At 42.6% G+C, this 24576-nt stretch overlaps 1 protein-coding gene across 3 annotated transcripts in view; it reads right to left on the reverse strand.

Annotated features, from left to right (window-relative positions):
• The window catches only part of MTMR9 (myotubularin related protein 9), a 40325-nt gene that overhangs the window by 14161 nt on the left and 1588 nt on the right, over positions 1–24576 (reverse strand). Inside the window, exons 2-11 of one of the 3 annotated variants that reach the window (XR_012622699.1) lie at positions 22466–22574; positions 21594–21719; positions 14266–14439; positions 12132–12349; positions 10911–11072; positions 8219–8360; positions 7423–7643; positions 5256–5407; positions 2950–4524; positions 623–1975 (exon numbers count right to left, since the gene is read on the reverse strand). Coding sequence is in view for 1 of the 3 variants with exons in the window: in XM_074820276.1 (XP_074676377.1) it covers positions 4361–4524; positions 5256–5407; positions 7423–7643; positions 8219–8360; positions 10911–11072; positions 12132–12349; positions 14266–14439; positions 21594–21719; positions 22466–22574 (1468 nt within the window). In the remaining 2 variants the exon portion in view is untranslated. Of the gene's footprint in view, positions 1–622; positions 4525–5255; positions 5408–7422; positions 7644–8218; positions 8361–10910; positions 11073–12131; positions 12350–14265; positions 14440–21593; positions 21720–22465; positions 22575–24576 lie in introns of those variants that run through there. The other 2 variants (XR_012622700.1, XM_074820276.1) reach the window with 2 other exon arrangements.

A 24576-nucleotide genomic window follows, 5' to 3' on the forward strand; every position in this document is an offset into this window, starting at 1 on the left:
GACCACGAATGATGCCGCAGGGAAACGGACAGCTCAGCGGTTCACAGTCTACAGACCCATCAGCCAGGAGAGATCCAGGAGTTTCCATGGGTCACAGCCTTTGTTTCCCCAAGAGCTGTTTGTCCTTTTTCACAGGATCACAGAATTTTTGTGCTTCTTCCCCTGGCAAGTACACCAAAGTACCCACCACCCTCAAAAAACAATAGGTAACTGTGACCCCAGGTCTACTGATGGACTTGCAAGGTTTTCCTTCAGTCCAAACCACTCCCCCTTTCAAGAAATCTGCCTTCCTACCTTTAGAGAGTTCAATACAAGCAAAAAAATCGCAACCAATTGAACTGTTTATCCATCACGTGCAGAGCTGGTGTCAAAGGACCAAACCATGGGAGCAGAGCTCTGCAAGCCATGAACAGACTCAGGGTCTCAACCTGCTCCTTTCCACGCAGCCCTGCAGCACAAACACCCCTCTCCTACCATCACAGCGTGTGTTCAGCTGTAAAAGAAAACACACACGAGGTGAAAAAGAACCAAAGTTTCAGGCAAGAGCTTACATCCAAGTCACACACACATCCCTCCAATGGAAAGTGAAAGCAGGACTAATAAAGAAGGTTCAACACTGTAATTAAAGAACTTTTTAGAGTCTTCAAGGTTTTAATTTGAACAGACATTTCTACTATGTTGAGAACATATCTACAGCAAAGTTTACAGCCACTTTGTATCTGTTTTTCTCCCTCCAAATGGCTAAGCAATTGAAGCCATGATAGTTTTTCTCAGATTCGTTACTTTTGGTTTTTTGCAATATATTCAACACCACAGCGGCTGGGATTCTGTACACATACAGCATACATCTAACAATAGCACACAACTCCCAGCCCTGTTACTTATTTCATTAAAAAAAAAAAAATTAAGAGTGATGCAGTAGCCAAATCCAATTAGCAATTCCAGATGTCTGGACAGAAGTGCACTCATCATTTAGATTTTGTACTAGTTAACAGATACGTAGCACACATCACACAGTGCTGTTCAGTGTCACACAGTTACAAAAAAAGGGAGTGCTAGTATAGACATTTTCCCCCTCATACAGGAACCTGTACACGATAGCACTTTCCAAGGCTTTAGCAAAGCATACATTAGACGCCAATATGCTGTACAGTGCAATTTAAGTTATATCATATGCAACATGGACAATAGTGCACTTAAACCGGTCGCCACATTCAAGAGTTAGATCAATACAATCAAAATATTGAAGGTACATATTCCCTTATGAAAACTGTGCAAGTTAGTTCCTTTTCCCTTTTTTTTTTTTTGTTTTTGGTAAATGGCAGAGTGTCCGCATTGACTGACCCCAGAGTTTGGGTAAGGGGGCTCTCAGTGTCCAGCTTATTACACAAATATCTATGTGCAAAAGAGCAGAAGCAAAGGTGTCAGCAAGAGTGTAAGGCAGTGTCAGACTGAAGAGCCAGAGCCGGGCACTGCCACAGTGCTTACAGCTCAGGAAGATGCAGGCAGCCTGCATGGCAGGGTCCAGCAGACATCCCTTCTAAGAGCAAGCAAGCTGGTCATCAATATTAAATATGTAAATAAATATGATGGAAATGCAGGTAAGCAAAGCACTGGCATGCTCCGGTGTGTACTACCAGTAGCCACCAGACTGCAGCCTGGGAATGAAAAGGTTAAAAGAGAACACACAAGTAGCCTGACACAAGAGGTCTTCGAACTGTCTTCTCCCAGGAGGACCTGCAAGGGTCCAACACATCTCAACTCCATCATGTGCAACACCTTGCAGGACCTACGTCTCAGGAAGGTGATGATTTGCAGGTTAACTTAAGCCTCCAGCTCCTGGTGTTTGCAAAGGAAATCAGGGAAGGAGCTGCTGTGGCTGCTCAGGACACCACCGGCATTTTCACATGAGGGCTGTGATCCACACCACCACTAAGCCAAGGCAAGCGCACAGCACTCGGGGGTGGATTCAGTCCTGAAATACAAGTCGAGGATGAAATGCCAGCTCAGAGAGAATTTTCTGCCTTTTGTTAGCTGTCACAGCTGGTTACCCAATTTCCTCAGATGCCTGCAGTTTGCATGAGAGACTAGAGCAGCCAGGCAATTAGATCAGAAAAAAAACCTCTTTGCTTCTCTATTATTTAGCTCAATATATAATTACTATGTTAGGAAATTACATAACCTTTAAGTGTGTTTTATGTATAGTCTATTATGGGGAAAATAGTGCCTTCTGAATCCTTCCCATCTGGCTAGTGATGATGTATTTCAGATTACAGGAACAGTAGAAATTCTGAATTGGATAGGGATACAACATCCAGGCAGGTGCAGATCCCACAGACATAGTTTTAAAGGGCGAGCAATAATTTTAAGGCCTTACATTTGCAATATACCCAGAAGGTAGCTCCAGAAGCCAGTGTTTGGAGGTGGGAGAAGGCAGGGCCAATCTGTGCCTCCCCGGTTACGCAGTACCCATCACCAGTCACCCTGAGAAGCGTTCCCCATGTCAGACTTGATTTAGCAAACAAGACTGTCACTCTCTAAACGAAATTGGTATTACAAGTAGGGGGAATTATTCTTTTGCCTTAAGTGAACAATGGTGTAAGAGGGATCTTTTTATTTTTTAAGCCAGATGACTTTAGGACTAAGTTTAGGTTAGTCAAGAAGAACATAATTAGGGAAATAAGGACCGAAGCAGAAGGCATTAAGGTAGCACTTAATCACTATCATGTAATTTTATATAGCTTCCTTGGTTACAGAACTTAGAATATTTTTAGTGGTTACATGATTTTTGCAGATTATTCTCCAGGTACTTCTATGACAGCTAAAGATCCTGCATTTTCACATATATCTATCTTTATGCAAAGTGGCTTTTAAATAAAGGCAGCTTCACTGCAAAACGGCATAAAGTGTCACAGAAGCTCAACAGTTCCCAAAGAGAACACCACTGACCTGACACAGCCTCCGTTCATTTCAGTAGAAACAGGCTAACAGCAAGGGCCTTTTCAGATAATCCCAGCCACATGCACTGTTGTTAATTCAAGTCTTCTCAGTCATGTACAGCTACCAATAGAATCAAGCTGAACAAATGCCTAGGGGAGTTAGTATTCCAGATCCACTCTTATCTGTCTTTTTAAAGGAGAACAAAAAAAGTCTCTAGCAAAAACTCTGATTTTATAAAAGCAGATTGCAGTCACAGAAACAAAGATCAGCTACAAAATACAGTTACTTGGAAAAACTTTTATCCCTAAAGTATTTAAGCAGTTTTAGCAGCTACAAACGACCTGAACTATTAGCATTTGTGTAGTGTGATGGCCTCAATCTGCAGCAGCTACCTGATGTGTCAGATCACCTTAACTCCCAACTTCTGCCTTTGATGTTTCACAAAACGTATAGTAAGAGCATGAGAGGAAAAAGCACACCAGGTGGAACAAAAAGTGTTTTGTTGAGCTGTAGATTAAGTGCTGTTCTTGCACCCTAGCAACGCTGGGAACCTGTTCAAGTGTACAAAAACAGCCAGTGCAGTCTGAATTTTCAAGCGGGCAGCTTGGCTCTAGTTAGAAGGACAGCTCTGAGCCACTGCTTTGCAAGTGAACACCTCCAGCAACTACTTAACCTTCTTGTTTTCCAGGTAGAACCAAAAAAAAGTTTGTTATTCCTTAGGAGATATTTGTCCATGAGGGACAATTCCACCTGAAGATCATGGCTTAAGCATTAGCAGCAGAATCCTTACTTCAGTTCTGTATTGCACTGAAATTTCTTGCTCTGGTTTGGTATTCAACTTACTGCTCCCAAGCCAATGTTTAACACAAAAAAACAAGTGTTATATGTGAAGGCTACTGAGAGTATCATATAGACTGGCAGAACCTGTAGTTGGATTATACCGTTTTCTAGTTTTTCTACGAAACTAAAGAACTAATCTCCCCTACTTGCTCTTGGAGAGAAAAGGTGCTTTCAGACAAAATGCCTTTACCTATCTATACATAACTTTGACTTTTAATCCTGCTGAGTGTTTAGAGAGTTCAACAAAACCAGAAAAAGTCCAAAATAAATTTGAAACATCCTGTCTCTTGGCCCATCCTGGTCATCCATACAGTTGAGTGGAGGTAAGAGTTCCAGCTTCTGCTGACACTGTACACAATTTCGAGACAGAAAAGCTGCCAAGAGAGGACACTATGCCCAGTTGTGTACGTCTTCTGTAAACAAAACAGAAATCCCTCCCAAAAGCAGAGGGGTACATAGTGTGAAGTGAAGGTTTCGGCAGTGGGAGGACTGAGGACTCTGCAATACATGCACTTTCCATGTTCAGTCTTTAACGAAAAGGGGACTCAAAAGGAAAGACCTGAGGCAAAGCCCTGCCAGCTCACAGGTTCTCCTGCATCCTATCATCTGTTTCCATCTCTGCTAGCTGCCTTCTCAATGCATTAACTTTTGCCTGAAGTTCCTTGTTGTATTTTATAATACTGATCATTTCTTCATGGGCTTCGTCTAGGAACTTGGAAGGCTTGTTCCACCGGAGAAAGACACCTGAAAGCCCAGAAACAGCACAAGTCAGAAGGGTTTCATGTCACAAGGAGGAAATGTTATTCACATTCCAACAGCTCTCAAGTAATGTGTATACAGTTCATGAATTTTTTTTTCCCTTACCCTCCCCGCTAGACAGCGTTTAGAAATACGGACACCCCCCCCTCTGAGTTCACCATTCTATTAAACAGGGTTCATAAAGAAAAAACAAGGGGTTTTCACTCCTTTTTTCTCATATTTGATCAGATGAGTCCATAATCAGTCTCCACCCTGCCATGACAGCCTGCTTGTTCCAGTGTAATTTAACTCTTCAGCATACATAGGATGGAGAAAGTTTCTGCAGCAGGGAACCTACTGCACACAGATTCTCCTGGCCAACATCATGAGTGACGGAGAAAGGGAAGTCTTGGTTGATATAGAACAAAAACCTTAGGCCTGCAGAACATCTATAGGTTAGGCATTATCACTGCAGAAATACTGCATTAAAAAGTTAAATGGTACTAGGAAGGCTCCCTGGCAAACAGTAGCATGTCACCAAACCTTAGAAGGAGAAAGCATTATGCCTCTGGGGATGATACATGCCAAAAATATTTTGGAACAGATTTCAAATGGAATGAGATCACCATCAGCTGAGGCAGACTAAGCGTGGAACAGAGACAACAGGATTGAACACTTAAGAAGCTTTACAAGTAGCCACAAAATTGCCTGTAACAGAAAAAGCAAGCCTGGCCTACCTTCCCAGAGCTGCAGGCTCTGTGGGGCAACGGAGGGCCAGATGACAAGGCTGTTGGCCTCAAAAAGAGGATTCTGGAATTTGCTCAGCTCTTCAGACCTGTTCACCCAGGACCACAGGGACATAGTCTTTTGCAGCAGCTTCAGCTTAGACCTAACAAACCCATAAGAACAAGTTAGCTTTCACTTTTCTACTGTAGGGGACTCATTTTATTTCATCAGAACCCTGCAGACTAGAATGCCACAAGCTTTCCCATGTGCTACTAGCCCAGACAACTCAGGCTAACCCCTTCAATACCTCTCACCAACATGGCACAGGGTGTAAATCTAAAGCAAGTTACTCAACCTGGCCAATTACAATTAGTTTCGAAGAAAAGACAGGGAAATAACATTTATAAGTTAGGTGGAAGTTAGCTGCCTTCTGTCCAGATGAAGAATCAGTCACCTCCCCAGAGTGTTTGACTACCAGGTTTTAAAAGGGAATGAACTCGTGTTAAGACAGAGCTGGGAGGTGTGGTAGGTCTGCATCAAGGAAGGATCGGAGCACATTAAAGCAGTATTATTGCTGGAATTGTGCAATGGGCACGTCTGATTAGGTCCCTCTGGTGGCAGAAAGCATTTTCCTGGGTCAAACCCACCTCCAGGAGTTACAAAGGGGCCTCTATTCCTTAGATTCTGGCAAACCTCATTCCGCATGCACTAGCAAATGGAACTGCCACCCAGGCAGAAGATTCACTGTCCCTGTGAATGCTTCAGGCAGCACAAGCTTAATACCGGACTTCAAACATTTTCTGTGCTCGTATGCTGACATGTTCAGATGTAACAGTCAGTGTTCTTTCAAATTTCATCTTATTGGTTTCAAGTCTATTTTGGTTTTGTAGATGATCAATTCAGAAGCCCTGCAGAAGGCAGAAGTCTGTTCCAAGCAAATATTACTTTAAGGGCAGACAGATTTACAGGAAGTTTTAAATGGTTTTCCTTATCTGTAATATCAGCTGTTTTTCTTTCCTCCTCATTCCGTGGTCTTCAGTTAAGCAGAAGACCATGAGATGTGGTCTTACTGGAGTCAGGAGTCCTGAGAACAGAACTGCCAAGTTCAAAAGAGAATCCAAACCTCTCCGGCAGCTGCCATCTGCCATGGGAGGCTCCCATCCTCCCAGGCTCCACCCTGTTTAGTACTCCCAGCAGCCCTACTCAGGGCATGCCCAGAGCTGCCCCACTGGTGCAGCACAGCATCTAATCCAGGCTGGGATTCAGAAGCTAGGTGCTGGTCTGCTCAACTACCTTAAAGGCCACAAGCTTGTAAGCTCAGCACAGGCCCATCACTACCTGACAAGGTTGACTCCAGCAAAATGCAGTCCTGCTTCCTTTCAAAGCTGCAGGAGCATCCATCTGAGGTCAGCACATTCACTCAGAACCGATTGCCAATCACACTTCTCCAAGTCACAGGTTAAGGCTGAAGGGATTTTTGGTCCTTCTGGTGAAGTAGTACTACATGGCCAAAACCACCTCAAACCTAATTGTGACACCAAACAAGTAAAGCTTTTGCCAAGGTGTAGCTGTGAGGCAGATCCTTCTGACACAACATCTTCCGTGGTTTCCACTTTCAGCAGTTAATGGCAAGACCCAAAGCCTTCTCTTCCTAGGGGCATCAGGACCACCAGGCTACAGAGTCACGCTCCTCCCTGACAGTTAAGGTAAGAACCAGAACTTCCAGCTTCAGCCTCTGACTGCCTTGACCTTCTTCTCCAGGCCTGCATGGACAAGTTTGCTTCCCACAGCTATGACTCACGTCATCGCTGAACTCTAGCTGTTTATTCTTTTATGGAAAGACTTTCTGTGTAAGAGACTATATAAACTGGTGATGGGTGGAGATTTTTCAAGGCCACACAGGGAAACAGAAAACACAGTCTAAGGTATTAGTTTAGACTTGGAGAAGACTAATGCAACTCCTTGACCATGCTGCAAATTTCTTTAGTCACACTGTCTCACTTTAAGAAGGACAAGCTCCCTGACGTTGCATCAGACTATAACTGCAACAAGAGAAGTTCACCTGTGCTATGGGAGACCACACGAGCACCCTCACCCTTTTTCAAACCAAGAAACATTTATTTCTTTGTCAGATACAGTCCAGTATTTTAAGGGTTCAAAGCAAGCATCCTCACCAACCTTTCATTTTCATTGTTTCCCAGGAAAGTCCCAAACTGTGAGGCGTAAGCATGTTCAAAGAGCATAATGAGGAACTGTTCGTTGAATTCAAAAGAGCAAGGGAACTGACGAAGGATTTGCCACACACAGTCCAAAAAGAGGAGAAACACTGGGGCCTCCCATTTCTGCTTGCTATTTGAATAGGCCGACTGGGCACAGCGCTGCTGAAAAGGGTGACCAGCCTATACATAAGAATCAGAGAGAGCATCACACACAAAGTACTGGGATGTGAGTATGTGTAGCAAAATGACTTTAGCATTAGTTCTGCCCATGCAACTATGCTGTTACTACTCTTTTCTACAAGAGTGATTTCATCAAGCATCCAGTAACAAACTGCTAGCAACCATGAGCAACCTTGCTGCCTTTTTCAGGCAGCCCTGTATTTGATAGAGAATTTTACCAAGAACTTTGGTGTAGGTGCACCAAAGGACCAGGCTGAGGATATTAGCTGCAAAAGTACAATGAGTAGAACTAAGGTTTTGTGGTTTAGTCTGAATGGTGTTCTCTAAAGAGATGTTCACCCTGAGCACACAAAACAGGCAGTTCCCCAAAACCAAGAAAACTACCACGAGAGGCAGAGGCCCCGTGCAGTACCAGAGGTACAAATAACTCAGTTAACGATGTTGCTCATAAGACTAAGGCCATTTACACTAAGCAGGGCTGCAACAAGGCCCAACCTGTTTGCTGCTTCTCAGGCTATTTCTCAATACAACTGTCACTGGACTAGACTGCCGTTTGGTCCACAGGCATTTCTTACCTGCAGCCACTCCCTCACAACAAGAGATTCAAAGCCACGTATGGTCCTGCACCTGGGATCCAAGATAATCTGTGCCAGAGAAGTTACTTGGAGCGTGGAATCAGTTCCTTCAGTCCCATGGACTAACACTGATGCACCTTCCCTGGGAAAGAAAAAGGTGGAAAAGCATAAGAGTATGAATGAGCAGAAGACATCCCAAGGACGCATGCATCCCAGCAGATGCCATTACATCCCATGGACACCAGTGTCACTACCCTGACAACGTTGAGGTTTTCCTGGCTCTTTACCCCTTCTTCTTCTCTCCCCACCCCACACAGAAGCAATACCACCTTCTCCACCTGGATCCTCACCAACACTAACCAGAGCTCTGCATCACTTAAGGCTTAGTTTCTTGCTAAGCATTCTGGAAATCCAGACCTTTAGCCACACTGAGGGAAGATGCACAGTGAGATCTCTTTTGTGGTTCTCACTATGATCTCTTTTGTGGTTCTCACCATTTTGAACTGGTACCCCTTTTAGTTACAGCATGGAAATCCATCTCAAAATTTGCCTGTGTCATGTATTGCTTTGTAAAGTACTCTAAAATCTTCCCATAGGCACTGCAGTGAAGACGTATCATCCCCCCAGATGCTCTGCAAAACAATACTCTGAGAATCTTGCTCAAACCTGGGCTTAATTGCGTTTGGGCCTCAACTGGGGTTTACTGAAAGAAAAGTAAGCCAAAAATCCAGTTCAGGAGAAAGAAAGAAATAAAAGGCAGAGCTTGGCCTCCAGAAAGGCAGCAGTGTGCTAAGCAAGGGAGCTTGTCAAAGAGCCAAGCACGAAGGCTCCTCACTCACCAGCCAGCACAAGTGATTCAGCAAGAACAATGTGAGGAGCAGAGGGAGCTTGGAGAGTTTGGGGCAGGAAGGTTTTGCACCTTGCTGGGGCCCATGTGCTATCACTCCCCACAATCCAATGGGGAATCAGAACAGCTGATTCCCTCCCCTTTTCTCCATCCTATTATATTTGGCTACAACATCAAAATCTCATCCATATGCTCCTGGAGGAAGGTCTGGATGGTATTAAATGGCATTCACTCCCCTTACTCTTCCCAAACCTTGATCCAATGTCTCACTGCTGCCAACATCCTTACACCTAGAAAGGAAATTAACTGCAGGTTGTATTTGTTTCTGTGTAGAGATCCAAGGTAAACAGCAAAGCATGGGTAAGAAAGATCAATCTACCAAGTAACACTGCACACATTACTTGCTTTTTGAAGTGAGAAGCATAAAAACCTACACCTTAAGCATTGCAACATCTTTGTCTATAGTCCTACGTCTAAAACAAACCCAGTGCCTTTATGGTGTAGATAATCTTCAGATACTTTTTCTCTTCCTCCCCCAGGCAACAGCAAATAAAGAGGCTGCTTAACAGCCAAACACGATCAGCCAACTGCAAGTCTATGCACTCCTAAAAGTGGGGCACACCAGGATAACACTATTTTCACCTTTCGTCTTTCAGGCTCCAGACCTTTAAGATGCTGCAAGATCTGTCCCAGCCATTCCCTCCCCACGGCCAATAACTGAACCATTCTCATGAGCTCAGCTACGATCTCCAGGCTCTGGACGAGGCAGGCCAGGCACCAATGCTGAGCTGGCCTGCCACAGGTCCAAGTAAACAGAAAAAGCAAAGCTGAGGTTAAAAATGATGAAATTGTCCACTGTCCCAACATGCCAGAAGAATTTCGTCACTGATCTTTCTCGTTATACACATGGGGGAAAGAATTACAGATAAAACTATTGATCAAGAGCGCTCCTTTTCTGGCACTGCCAATAACTAAACAGGCACCATCAGTGCTTTTAAAAAGCAAAGCAACTCATATTTTAATGCAGTAATGCTGTTTTATCAGTGAGACTGCATTTCAGCCTACTTGTGTATCAGTATAACACATTCCCTAGGTGGTATGAAAAAGCTACGTTTTCCCTGAGTTTTGAGAAGGGCTTTCCCCTCTCAGAGTCATAAAGAAATCACATTTAGACCCCTGCATTTGGTCTGACAAACCCTGGCACCTGACAGCTAGCTTTTGCTCTCCAGCCTGAGGTCTGAAGACAAGTTAGCCAAGTCAGCAGCATTTATTAAAGAAATGTCAGGTTAAAAGAGGCCACAAGCACTTATAAGGGATGAACAGGATTGCTTAGACAGGACAATGAGGATCAAAATTTCAAGAGGAAAAAGCACTGGACCAATTCCTAGGGAAAAAAAGGAAACACCATTGTTTTAATCTCTGGAAGTGAGGTGGGGTGTTGGAAACTTTCAGCTGAAAAAAAAAAAAAGACTTTTAAAAAAACCCTTTGTGTTCTCACTTTACTAGGCTACCAAACAGTATTTCAGATGGGCACACTCTAACCTAAACTTTCAATAAAACTAGCTGAATTTGACTGGTTGCATCAGACATAGGAATATACCTTAACAGGATGATCTAATGCCTATTGTTAGTCAAGATTTCCTCCCTCAAGCTTGTACTTCCAAAAATGCAAGCATGATTTACTGGAGGACCATTCCTTAATGATGATGAAGCAGTATCCTGCACGGGTACAAGCAAGCCAGTTCACCATAGCCACTTACTAATACTTGAAGTGGAAATAGAGGGATTTAACAAGCAATTTGTAACAAGAGAAGGAAAAACTCTGGCGCTTTGAGAAAGATTTACCTATCAATACACTGAGCAGCTAGACAAGCTGCAGTTAGTATCTCCTTGATGTGGGTCAGCCAGTTGGAAGCTTCCAGTTTACTGAGCCAGCGGTCCATGTTGTGCGACTGGTCATTACAAGCTTCCACAAGTTTGATGAGGCTTTCCTGCAGAATATTAAACCTTTGGGAAAAGCAAAATATTATTGAAAACATAAGTAGTAACATAGCAAACAGGACAACATGCTTACAGAAATACACTGATCTCAAAATTATTTGGATTGGAAGAAACCTTAAAGCCCATCCAGTCCCACCTCCCTGCCATGGGCAGGGACACCTTCCACTAGCCCAGGTTGCCCAAAGCCCCGTCCAACCGGGCCTTGAACCCTTCCAGGGAGGGAGCAGCCACAGCTTCTCTGGGAAACCTGTGCCAGGGCCTCACCACCCTCACAGGGAAGAATTTCTTCCTTACATCTAATCTAAATCTACCCTCTTTCAGTTTAAAGCCGTTACCCCTTGTCCTATCCCTCCCCAGTGATCAAGAGTGCCTCCCCCTCCTTCCTGTAGCCCCTTTCAGTCCTGGGAGGCTGCTCTAAGGTCTCCCTGGAGCCTTCTCTTCTTCAGGCTGAACAACCCCAACTCTCTCAGCCTGTCCTCACAGGGGAGGTGCTCCAGATTAGCTGGTTTCCAATAGTTCTAGTAACACTACTGCATGCCCATGTAGAAGGATTCCCCAAAACTAAGGTTTAAGAGCAATTGAACAAGGTCCGACTAAAAGTCTATTTAATTCAGTAATTTGTTTTCAAATGACCAAACAATACTAGATGTCAAGAGAACAGTACTGCACAAGAGAAGCATGTCTGCCACAGAACAGATCCTCAGCTGCAGAAATTTTCTGGCAAGGGACTTACTCATTCCTGTGCATCGTTGCAAAGGGGAACACAGGAAGGCTGGAGAGCAGCTACAGATGCTCAGAGAAAGAGATGGCACAGGGAAAAAGATGCCTGATGTCTGACACCTGCAGCAGGTTGTTCAGAACAAGGGAACAGAGCTTTCCAAAGCCAAATACCTTTATCATTCACATACCGTGATTTCACCAAAAAAAGGAACGTGACCCTGTTGACAGGAACCAGGGTACACAGCCATTTCTTACAGAAGCAAATACTTTATGGAGCTAGCAGGGCTCTGCCAGTGCAACCCTATAAAGCCAAGCACAGAGGAGAGCTTGGGTGATTTCACCCACCTCTCAATGCATTTGTGAATCCTCCTCCACTGGGGATAGTGCGCTTCTTGTTCAAAGCCTCCTCCTTTGGCCCTGGCCTGCTGGGCAACATTCAAGGACCTCGTATCAATGATGTAGCCACGCTTGCCAGGCCGTAGCGTGGCGTTAATAAGCTTCTCATCTTCTTTACACCGTCTTCCATTAGTACCTGTAAGAGGTTGGCTACTTCGCATCATGACCTGTGGGGACAAATAACCATGAATTAGGCACTGGAAATGTAGAGACTTAAGATTGAAAGTCATCAATCACTTGAGCTCCAATACCAGAACTGGAGGTTTAAACTCACTATGCAAAGGACACCCCTCCACTGGAGGATTTCTTAGGGGCCTGTAAATACAGACGGCAAACTGATGCCTTAGGTCACTGGGTCTCAACACCAGTATGGAGAATGGCTCCCTACAGCTGCTGAAATTCACAGAGAATACTCCCATTTTCCATAAAAACTCAGGTCACTGTAAGAATGCTTACAGGAGTGAGATAGCTCAACCTTAAAAAAGCTTCCTCCATCAGTTCAGGGGTAAAATTCAAGTGGGGCCCCCCTGGATCTCCAGCTCTTCTCTGTGGAGTTACAGCAGTAGGTGCAGCTCTCACCCCACTGCACTTCCTACTTCCACCTGCTGCAAGTTTGATCCACCACGCCTGGACACAGACAAGTAAATGCCCTGATCTGCACAGAAACATCTCCCTAGTTCTTCCTACAGCTGCTGTTCTCCCTTGCCCCAACCCTTCAGTTCTTTTAAGTGCAATTGCTTGCAGGGATGTAATGTATTCCACATTCTAAATTACAGATGTCTTCTTAGAGGCTTTATCCCTTTAAGTATTCCTGCAGTACCATCTCTGTGAGCCATTGAACTGGCTTCCTGCTGATGGCTCCTTTATAAACCAACATTTTCAGGATTGTCATCTTGAAGTCTCTTTCCAACTCTGTTTTTAACACAGTTGAGTCATTCATGTGTTAAAGATGCCTCCCAGGTACAGTTTTACCCAGTGGCTAGACTAATAAACCTCAGGTCCACAGATTTATGAGCTGAGATTTCTCTTTAGTAAATGCCTTTCAATTCAAAAAGCATCCCAGCAGCTCAAATGATAACTAAAATGTGAGGGCAGCCAGTCAGCAACCCCAACTACGCTCGAGAACTCAGAGTCAGAGGAGCAACGTGACAGACAGCGTTACTGTCACAAGTTCAAGCACTACGAACCAAATGTTATTATATTCCTCACACTTGAAACATGCACAATGAGGAGAGATAATTGAACAAATCTTCCTTCAACAGTTTTCAGTCAAGCTGAGAAAAAGCAGAAAGCACGACTGTTACAAAGTTGGTGGATGGCTGATTTTAAAGCAAAGCAAAAAACCCCAAAGGTACTACTAAATCAGACTAGATGTCCTCTAATTCAGGGTTTACAAATCTTGGCAACAGGTGGTGAGAACACAGAGCATTTGACTCAGAAGCCTGGATGGAGTTTACAAGCTGCAGGTTAGACATCCCAACATCCTCAGAACTGGTCACATCAGCAAGAGATACAAAGAATCACTCAGCAATTTCATAAAGTGCATTTCTTAATCATAGCGTATCAGTCCCTCAATTAGATTTTGGCTTGTCAAAAGGTGGTAAAGTCTGGGCAACACCAAGAATTTGGTGCTCCTGCAACATGTTACACTGACAGGCTCCGAGAACAGATTGTTCTGATCGCTCCTTCGACAGTTACACAGCAGAAGCGGTGCTGGCTCTGGGCACACTTGCTGTCATTGTGACTATCATGAAGGAGACAGCCCACCACCCAGAGACAGGACAATGTGGTTCCTGCCATCCTTTCAGCATGAAGCCCCTTGGCAGACAAAGACAAAGCTTGCTGCGAGCAAGCTCAGGCCACATACACTCCCAAACAAGCGGATTAATAGCTGTTTCTAGGATGGAGATTATGCATTCCATCACCCAAAACCAGTTTCACTGCATACGCTTAGTAAATTGGAAAACAAAACAAGCGAACGGCTCATGAACTGTATTAAGTCTAGAGCACAAGTTGTTTTTTCATTAAAGAAACAGATTCACAGATTTCCTTCAGGTACACCCGCTACTCAAACGCAACTTACCATCCCATTCTTCTTATGATAATAGCTGAGGACTGGGAAGCGACTGCCATGGCGAAACATGGCAACTTTCCGAAGCGCTTCATCATCGATGGATTTGGGGACAATGACAACCGGAGGGTAGGAGGGACAGACAGAGAATTCCTTATTGATGCAGCTGAGACGCCATTCATCTGTCTGAAAAAGATCAGAATGTATAGGATTTGGGTCAGAAAACAGATTACTACTGTTACAGCATAACATACTGGGGAAGAGGCACTTCCCTATTCAGGATAAAGCACGCACAGAATAATATTGGTGATCTATTCCATCTGCTCCACAGACGAAAGCCAGTTGTCACTATTGGCATAATCACTTTTGCTCATCCAGGAATCCAGATCCCCTGGAACTGCATAACTAATTTGTTAGATCAAATGCAGCACAGTACCTTGTCTCTAAGAAAAACATAACAAAAGAGATGCTATTCAAGAATAAACAACCCTGGCCACTCTCTGCAGTGCACTCCTCATCCCCTACCTCTCAGATGTTGTATTACAGATATTAGAAGGTATATCCCCACCTAGTCCTTTTATTATCCATTTATAGGTCTGTTGACTGATTATTTTTCCCCCCTCACACCTCTCTGTGCTGCCTGCAATCACAGTATCTTGTTGCAGCAGCTCCCAGAGCTCATTACCCAGCGTGCAGATAAAGCTCATAAGCCACAGAAGTAGTTATCAGGTGACTCTGGTTCTTGAGGTGCAGGACTTGTTGAACAACGGTTCCTCATCTGGTTTATCCACATCCTCAAACAGCACAAAATAAGCCCACGTGGTCAGAAACAGGGCAATTGTGGCTTTTAATTATTTCACAGACACAGCAGACAGTGTGTCTGCAGTACGCACTACAACAGAGCTTACTGCATTTGCAGATAGCTTCAATCCCACAGGAAGTAAAAGCAGGGTATGTCTCTCAGGGAGATCCCAGAACAGAAGTGTATTCCTACATCAGCGGATTTAGAGGAGTAAGTGTTTATTTCAATGCAGGTAACACAGGCTCAAACCTCTCTCTGGGCTGAGAGCAGAGTTAGTAACACCATCCACAAGACAAAGGTGGCCAAGAAAGGCAAGAATATCCACCAACTCCAGACAATGAAGCTGCTTTCAGGTTAAAATAGCAATTTAACATTTCCAGCTTGTTTTTTTGTGGGTTTTTTTTGTTTGGTTGGGTTTTTTTTTTAATGGGCTTTGCTTTACGTCAATCACTACAGCTCCAAAAGCACCTCCTGGAACCAGCACAGAATCTAAGCACAAAGGTCTCATCGTGAACTCCTCTTATATAATTTTTCAGCTTCCAACAGCCAAACGCTTGTGGAAAGTGCTGAATATTGGCACCCTGCACCCTCGCAGGCACTTGGCACGAGCACTCAGGCTACCTGATACCCAGGGCCAGACACAGGACTTGGCTCCATCTTAGGCAAAACCAAAGGTCAATGAGTGGCCTCACTGACGAGGACTCCTCACTTACTGAAGTCCGGGCTGGAAGAGCTGACACTGTCTTAACTGCAGCCTCAGACAACCCCAGCCTTCATGGAGAGCTTGCTGCTTCTGGGCTGGTACCACACCACTGCCTGCTGCCTTAAGGACACCATCCAGGTACATCAAATGGCCACGAGGCATATATTTTCCCTCAGGGCACATAGCACACAGCAGAACCTTGCCTAAAGTTTGGCAGGGAACTGAGCTCATGGTTCGTGAGAGCAGGAGGGTGGCTTGGTTGGGCTGCATCTTCAGTCAGGGCATCCTTACCCTGTATTCCTCACAGCCAACAAAACCTGCTGGCAGAAGCCTTGGGTGGGGAAAATAACCCAAAAGGCTCTACAACATGTTTTAATTTTAACAGCAGAATTAAATTCTTAAAAGTATCAGAATAGCAGTCAAATTTGCCTGTGAAAGCTCCAGACACAAAGAAGTTGAAATACAAAAACCTTTTGAAGAGGAACAGGCAGCTGCTTTCAAGGTGGATTTTTTTTTATTATTTAATTCCTACTTACTGACATGACCCAGGTGTGAGAAAGCAAACAAGACCTTAAGGAACTCCTCAGCTGAGGTGTTTTCAGTACAAACTGGGAACCAGTTGCATGCCACTGTAGCAGGCAGAGACCTCATATAGATGCTATAAACTCTGCTCATTTGTGTTCGAAGTTTCAGCTAGGCAAAAAGGTATAAAAAAAGGGATAAAGGTATATAAAAGGGATAAAGCAGGTATCCCAGAAAGTAAGAGCAGAACATGACAGTTAAATTATGCAGTAACAAAATACAAAAAACCCACGTCAATTCAGGAAGGTTGGTTTAGCATGCATTAATTACACAGCTCTGATCAGAAGTAGGTCTCCTTTCCTCTTTCTTCCAGAGGCTTACTACCCCTTGCCTTACACCTCCTGACTGGTATCTGGTTATACAAATGACTCACTGGTCCGATGGAAAACTAGGATAGATTTAGAAAGGTTCTCTTGCAATGAAGTCTTCCCATCAGATGAGCAAGCTGAAACTGATTCACAACATTATTCATCATCAGTAGATCCAAGGCACGGGATGTGTGGTATAAGAGACAGCAAAATTGTCCCTTTTGGTGGCAGCCTAAGAAAAAGATGCTTGTAAAGGTACATGCTGTGTGCATTATTGTTATCAGGAACAGCAATTGCTACCAGCGTTCAGCAGCCTATCTGGACAGTTTTGCACCGTCCCTGTTGTAAGCTTATTTCATTATTCATCAGCCTCAAAACAGCTTCTCTGAATATCTACATTTTATAAAAAGCAGAGGTTCTCCCAGATGCAGTTACAGAGCCTCTGGCAATCACATCATAGGCAGAGATGAAAAGTTCTGGATCACATAAGGGAGGATGGCTGGTCACAGCTCATGTTCTTAATGTACCAACAATGATATTTTTATAGCTTTTTAGGGTGTCTATGCCAAATTACAGCAGATTTCATATGATGGCGTGCAATTTGTTTACAATAAAAAAAATATGCATGGATATAGAACTGATAAATACCTTACTGCCACATAGGATGTAGGGAAGGCAAAGTCAGAACTCCGTCGTATGCTTTTTGGGACTGGTTGTCACTGATATCACTAGTATGAAAAGGAATGGAAGAGTATCGACCTGATTCATCTCCCACTTCGGTAATTTAACTCTGCCCATAACCTCCTCTCCTCACCATTTATAACATGAGACAGACGATACTGTTGTGTCATCCAGTTATAATTTACTGTCACATGGGAAGGAGGAAGAGATCAGCAGCAATTAGCACCATTTGTCTTCTGTAGCATAGCTTCTGCAGAGATCCAGTTAACCTCTGCAATGCCAGCTTCAGACTGCTAAAATATACTCCAACATCAATCAGATGACGGTAAAAGCCAACAGTGCAAGTCTCTTCTTGACTTTTGCTTGAGGCACGTTCGCAATTTGGAAAAAAAATTTGCCGTTACTAACTGGAAGAGCGAGGTAACAGCAATTCAACTATGTGCAGCAGTAGATGCAGATACAGGAAGGTGCAAGGGCTGCAGTGAAGGAGAAGAGGTGGACCTCATCTTCGGACATCACCTGATAAGTATGCTGCATGAAACTCAGAGAAAGTACAAAGTTAAGATTTACTTCTTCCAGAAAGAGATCTGTACTTTAAGGAATGAGAAGTTAATTCCAGTTAAGGCCAGAAGCAGCAAAGGATTGGGAGCTGAACAGAAAGGGAGAAGACTCCAAAGAAAAAAAAGTAGTCAGAAGTATTTTCTTAAACACAGTGCAGGATTAACTTACATTTCTACTTTTCTTGTCCTAGTACTTGTTAGAGATACTGATACTCAAATATTACTGAAAGGCTAAAACAAGTTATCCTTCCTCCCAAGACGTTTAATTGCTAGGAGATGTTGTTTTTCACAAAACAGTGGGAAACAATTTGAGCTCTACTAAGAAGCCTTAAGAGAAAAGTCAAGAAACCAGCAGGGACCTTGAAGGATCTTGCAAAGCAGCAATGACAGAGGCCATTCCCAAGGAACAGGCAGAAGGCAACAAGCCCTGTTGGTAACAGATTGTGCGTGGACAAGAAGCAGAACAACAGATGCAAGCAAAGATTGATGCTTGTCTGATAAAAGCAAAATATGGGCTATCCACACCATTGTGAACTGAGCCCAAAAGCAGAAAACCTAGTTTTTAAGAAACTCCAATACAGAAGATAAAGCAACCAGAACCCCGAGTAGTTTCCTACAGCAAAATGGAAGAAAAAAAAAAGGAAAAAAGAGAAGAAAGTGGTAATGAAATTTTGTGGCAATGAAATACCTTCACATTAATTATACTGTCAATGCACAAACTTCTCAGGGCCTCTACACTTAACTTGAAGATGAAACTGAATTTCCAGAGTTACAGTTTGCAGTACCCTGCAGCTGTAGAATTTGGCAGAAGAGAAACCTATTATCTCTTCTCTGACTACTCAGAAAAAATATGAAACACCTCTAATTCCATTCAGCCACTCACTGTTAAGCAGTAGTACAGCGAAGAATATGAATTTTTACACATATTTCACCTGACATACCTATAACCAATACAGATCTCATGTAGTACCCAGTGTTTGGAGCAAAAACACAACACACAGCCAAAAGCTGGATGAGCAAACATTAATTATCCTGTGCATCTTTTACTCCATTCATATGTTTGCCTATAGTATCTTCAAAGTCTCACCTTGCAGTACAATAATTTGGAGCCTGTAGGCGCTGTGGAGTTTTTGCTGTGACATTTAGTGAAACATCAAGCTAATTTCTTTGTATGACTTAATTCCCAGCTGAACTACTCTAGTATGCTGGATTTATCACAAAGCAGATCATGGGAAGACACTTGACAAAGCCCCGCAAATTATTCCCAAGAAAATAAACAGGTAGCACACACACCAACAGCCATCAGCAAATGACAGCCCACTGAAACTTATTAATTCCTCAATTTCTTTAGATAAATGAAGGCACTTGCCTGAACAGTTCTTCCCTTAACGCCTTCACGGACTAAATGCAAGAATGTTGTGATAGTACAGCAGCATCCCTAATCCTGGAGCTGAGCTGCTGGGGCAAAGTGCTTAAGTGTTTGCGATCAAATTCTAGGGGCAGTGCTAGATGACACTTTGTCAGATCAATGCAAAGCAGCGAAATCACACAGGGAGTATGTGTGTTGGGACAACAAACGTATCTGGCACAACATATGCCAAGGTAAACCAGTAAATTATTATTATACTGTATAACAACATGTTATCTAAATTTTTCATGTACTACCTAACTTTTTTTTAAATCCTAATTTTTGTACTTTTACTTTGCCATTATAGAATGTGTCAGAGATTTAAAACAACTCTCCTGTAGCAGAAAAATGTGGAATTAATATATTACTAGAGCTGCAGTGTGGGTGAAATGCAGTTTTTGTCAAGTTGTTGCCATATTGGGGAAGGTAAGGCATAACAGATCCAGATGGATGATTTAATGGAGAGGGAGGTAACCTTCTGAATTCTACTCATTTGACTTATGGGAGAAAAAAATTAAATCAGCCATTTACTTGTTCTAGCCTGTCACATAAGACAGTTTAATTACAGAACAAGAAACATTTGGTCAACAGTATATTTATCTGTTATTCAGGAAACGCAAGTCACTTGAACATGGCTTTTGTCACCATTTCATTAAAAAGGAGTTACATATGAAGTTTTGGGTTAAAAGCCAAGAATGAATCAACAGCTGTTAGACGTTCATATTTTAAAGAAATGAATTATTGCCCTTGAAACGTAGCACTCTAAAGTAATTTGGTTTTTAAATGTAAGCCTTCCAAGGAGCAAATGTTCAGAAAGCCAAGAGATTCACAAATAAGCAGTCAATGCATTTTTAAACCTCTGAAAGAAAGAGGTAAAAAAGAGAGCAGCATATCAATGGATCCATGTTAGCACCTGTATCATGCTGGTAAATACAACCATCAGAAGTTGTTTGAGCCCTGAAATCTAAAAAAGATTTCAGCTACACATAGAAAGCTGAAAGCAAACAGAAGCAGAATCATCTGCAGTGTTTCACTAAGCTCCAAAGGATTTCCTTCTGCTGCCTCCAGTCCTGCTCTCACACTCCTCCCTTCTCACCAGATAGCACTTCAGCTTCTGGCCTTTTGATTCTCACTGAAATGCCTCCAAGCTTCCTCTGCTGAGCTGGGAAAGCATCTGCTGCTTTGCCTCCAAACAGGAGAACACATGTTTGACTTCCCCAGATGAAATTAAAACCAAAACTGTGGTGCTAGTTATTATAACAGGTCAGCTTATATGTCTTTTGACAGCAGATGACGATAGGACATGTGAGAGCGCTCTAATTACGAGACAAAAATAGAAAGATCTCTGAACTCCTTTAATTTTCTAGTGACTTCATCATATGAATCTGGTCAAGCTAATCACATTACTCAGTTATTAGTCACGAACAGGAAGTGATAAATGCTGCAGACAAGCTGGTTTGCAGATAAAAGAAAAAAAAAATCAATGTTCTTTGATGCTGTACTAATGGATGTGGTCACAGAAACCTACAATGATGCAGAAAGTGCACATATTTAATATGAAGCAAAGCCTTGGAACACGGAGATGTTAACCCAAGGCACTATTAAAATAGATAGGCTCCTGCAACCACGCCAGTTCCTACTGTATCAAATTCAGCATCCTAAAATGGAGTTTGAATAACAGATAGAACGGGCAATGCCACAAGAACAATTCCTACTCTACAGGTAGAAAATAATATTAACATGTGCTCACAGCACCTGGAAGAATAGGACTGGAAATTTCCTGCTCTCTAAACCCTCCCTGTATTTCCCCAGCATAAACTAGAGCTAAGAGTTTCAAACTGGGCATGTTTACCTACTGCCATCTTCCTAGAGAGCTAGGAAATCCTCAGCAATTTTTTAAGAACAGCCTCATTTCAGTTAAGGGGTTGACAAAGATTCATCCCACTCCACTTCAGATGCAAAGTTCAGTACAACAAATCTTAAATTCCTTCTTACAATAAGGACAAAAATATTTCCTACCTTCATGTCCTCCCAGGTAACTTTTAAATAGGCCTCAAAACTCCATTTGTACAAGGTGAAATACAAGTGCTCAACAGGAATTTTTAGCACATAAACAGAAATACCTGGTGTTTACAGAATGACTATTTGAACACCACTCACTTTTTTAGCCAGGCACTGGACAGCTATTTTTGACCATCCAGGATTTCCAGTCCAGACACTACTTGGTGAAATACTTCACAAACTTTGTGCACAAGTACATCCGAGTGCCTGTGCAAATCCTTAAGATTCAACTTACCACTGAACTGAGGAGCTCAAATTCTTGGTCAGGCAGAAAAGAGCGCCAGCCATCTTCAATGATTTCAAACATGGGCCGGTAGAAGAAGGGATACATGAGAGTGACAGAATCCAAGGTGGAAAGCGCCTGTGCAGGCGAGAGAAATAAACAGTTACTTAATTCATTCAAACTGCTATTTTAGTCCAAAAAACCATACAGCAAATAAGTCACTCTAATATTGGCGATGCAAACTTAAGCCACCTAAAAGTATACAGCCATTAAACTTGAAATACTAAGTTACCCACAGGGTAGTTTAACATACATAAAAACCAGTAGCACAAACAAAAGCAGATTATAACAGACAATCTAAATGCAACTTTGTACACAGAGTATCATTTCCACAGGCTACACTATGTAACAGCGCACCAAAGGATGAGAAAGATGCACACTGAACAGGTATAATGGGACACATCCTACGTGGCATTTAGCTGATTACTAAAAATAGAGCTTAAACTTAAGAAGTCACTTCATGTTGTTTGAAACACAAAAAAGACAACTAGTCTGATTTGTTTTGTCTCCTCATGTTCCAGCATAATGAAGCTAAGCTTCATTTTCCCCAATGCTACAAGATATTTGATCAAGAACAGGGTGGGGGTTTTTTGTTTTTTAGCATTTTTTTTGTGGGTTTCTTTTTTTTTTGGTTTTTAAAGAAAAACACCTACAAGCAACAAACAATATTTTAACAATTGAAAGGAAATATCCCACAATTCCACCATTCTCACTGGCCTTCCAGAACATCAATGAAAACCTTCCTAACTGGAAAAAAGCTGTTAAGGTTGAGGTCAGATCAAGATCTGAGAACACAGGTGTTATTTATCATTATGAATTCTTACCTCAATAGAGCTAGCAATGTTCAAACACTCCTCCATTCCAGGTATATCCAGCTGAATAATTCGCAGATCTTTGCATTTTATAATGATGGTACCCAATGAGCCCACAAACCTACAGCAAGACATGAAGAAAGAGTCTCTTAAGAACAGGATCTTTAAGGTGTGATGAGGTATCTTCCCACAACATATGCATACAAGACAAAATTCCATTAGTAGTAATTTATCTCCAGTATCATCTTTAAAAAAAATAAACAAAACCATCTTTTTATTTGGTATTTGCAAGTTGTGGTCCACTTTTTTTTAAAAAATTCTACCCTTGTGATACAGCAGTGAGTGGAAGAGTAAGTATTACAAGAAGGCTTTCCTCCCAGCTTTTCTTTAAAACATGAAAGAGAAAAGGTGTGTTCAGGTTATTTTCTGACAGTACTAGAAGCTTCAGCAGGAAGTTTCCAGTTTCATTAAAGTAATGCACTGACAATTTGAGGATTGCTAAAAACATTTGAGTTAAATTTTTAAAATAACATTTCAGTCTGGCTACATTACACTCCACGTGTCTTTAATAAGAAAGTCTGGTTTCTGATACCTGCAGTGTCATGGAGCCATTTGCTCTGCAGACCTCAGAGAAATTAAGGTCTTATCTCGGCTGGTTACAATGCAAGCCAGTCCAGAAAAAGCTCTACTTACAAGACAAACGCAGCTCACAGACGCCCTCTCCAGTCTTCCTTAACGTACCTGAAAGGATGCCTGAACAGAAACTGAGTTTTCCTTACATCAACTAACCACTAGTGTTCACAGGAACGCTGTAGATTTTAGTTCACAAAGCAGTGAACTAAGGAAAAGCAGCTGAGTCTCCTCATTCACCACGGCAGCACTTGCAGCAGCCAAGGGCGATGCAGGCAAGACCCAAAGGATCAGGTTTCAGCCCATCATGGCCTAACCCTCTGTTAGACCATGCACACACAAGGGTAGAGCTGTACATGCTCCAAGAGGAGACCTGTTGCTTTGGGTTGCTTCACCTGTTCTACAAAGTGTGCCTGTAATTTATTTTAGAATTATTATTACAGCTGAAAGGTCATTATCTATTTCTTCTGTACAGATGAAGGTTAACACACAGAACCAATTATAGTTTGGGTAGTGATGAAGGAAGAACTACAGGCATTTTGACAGAAAAATTCTGCAACTCCAGCACAGCCAGTCTTCATTTGCCCTCACTGCAGCACTGTTTCACAGCTCTCCAAGGTAATAACATAGTGCAACTCAACACATCACCAGGGCTGTGTTTTCTTTAAGCAAAACCAGCACAGGAGATGGCCAGAGACCGTTCCACTTCTCCACAAACCACACAGGTAATATTTAAGTTGCTTAAAAACCTACAAAAAATTTAAGCAGCAGTTTGATGACCATCTGACAGTTATGGAAAACACTTTTGTACAAAAGACACTCATATCATGGAAGTGGGAGAAGAGATTTTATGAACCTGGCACTATGCCACAGTTATTGAGCACTAATAACCTGAAGTAGTGCCAAACAGGACCCTTCTACAACCTTTATCAGTTTAAGAGCTTTGTTGTTCCATTTTTTCCAGCACTGAGGACATACTTTGATCCTTTTATATGGCAGACTTTCAGTTACATTCACACAAAGCTACTCCCAGGAGCTAGGGAAGACATCTACACTAGAGACCTTCTAGAATTTAGGGCTGGCAACAAGGGCTATGGATATCTGCAGTTGTAGCAAGCTCTGTTATAAATCATGTACTGAGCTAGCAACGCGCTACTCCCTCACCATGACTGCAAATGTTCCTTGCTTACTTGGTATTAACTTAAATTGAGACTGCAACTAAGCTTATTAAAAAAAAAGAAAGAAAAGCTTGTCCTTAATAATCTTCAAAACAGAGCTACAGCTGGTTTAGTACAAGCAGGAGGGTGAGGCCAAACTGCCCTGATGACTGAGCAGTACTAGACAGGAACAATTTCCTCAGGTTTCCACCGCTCTGTTACTCTCCGTCCTGAGACTAATGCAGAAATGCTCAGAGAAACAGGAACAAACTTAATTAACGCCCAGTATTTCACCCATTCTCAGACTCTGAGGCAACCTGGTATTTTTTATGACTG

This window comes from Strix aluco, chromosome 3 (assembly GCF_031877795.1).
Source record: "Strix aluco isolate bStrAlu1 chromosome 3, bStrAlu1.hap1, whole genome shotgun sequence".
Lineage (NCBI taxonomy): Eukaryota > Metazoa > Chordata > Aves > Strigiformes > Strigidae > Strix > Strix aluco.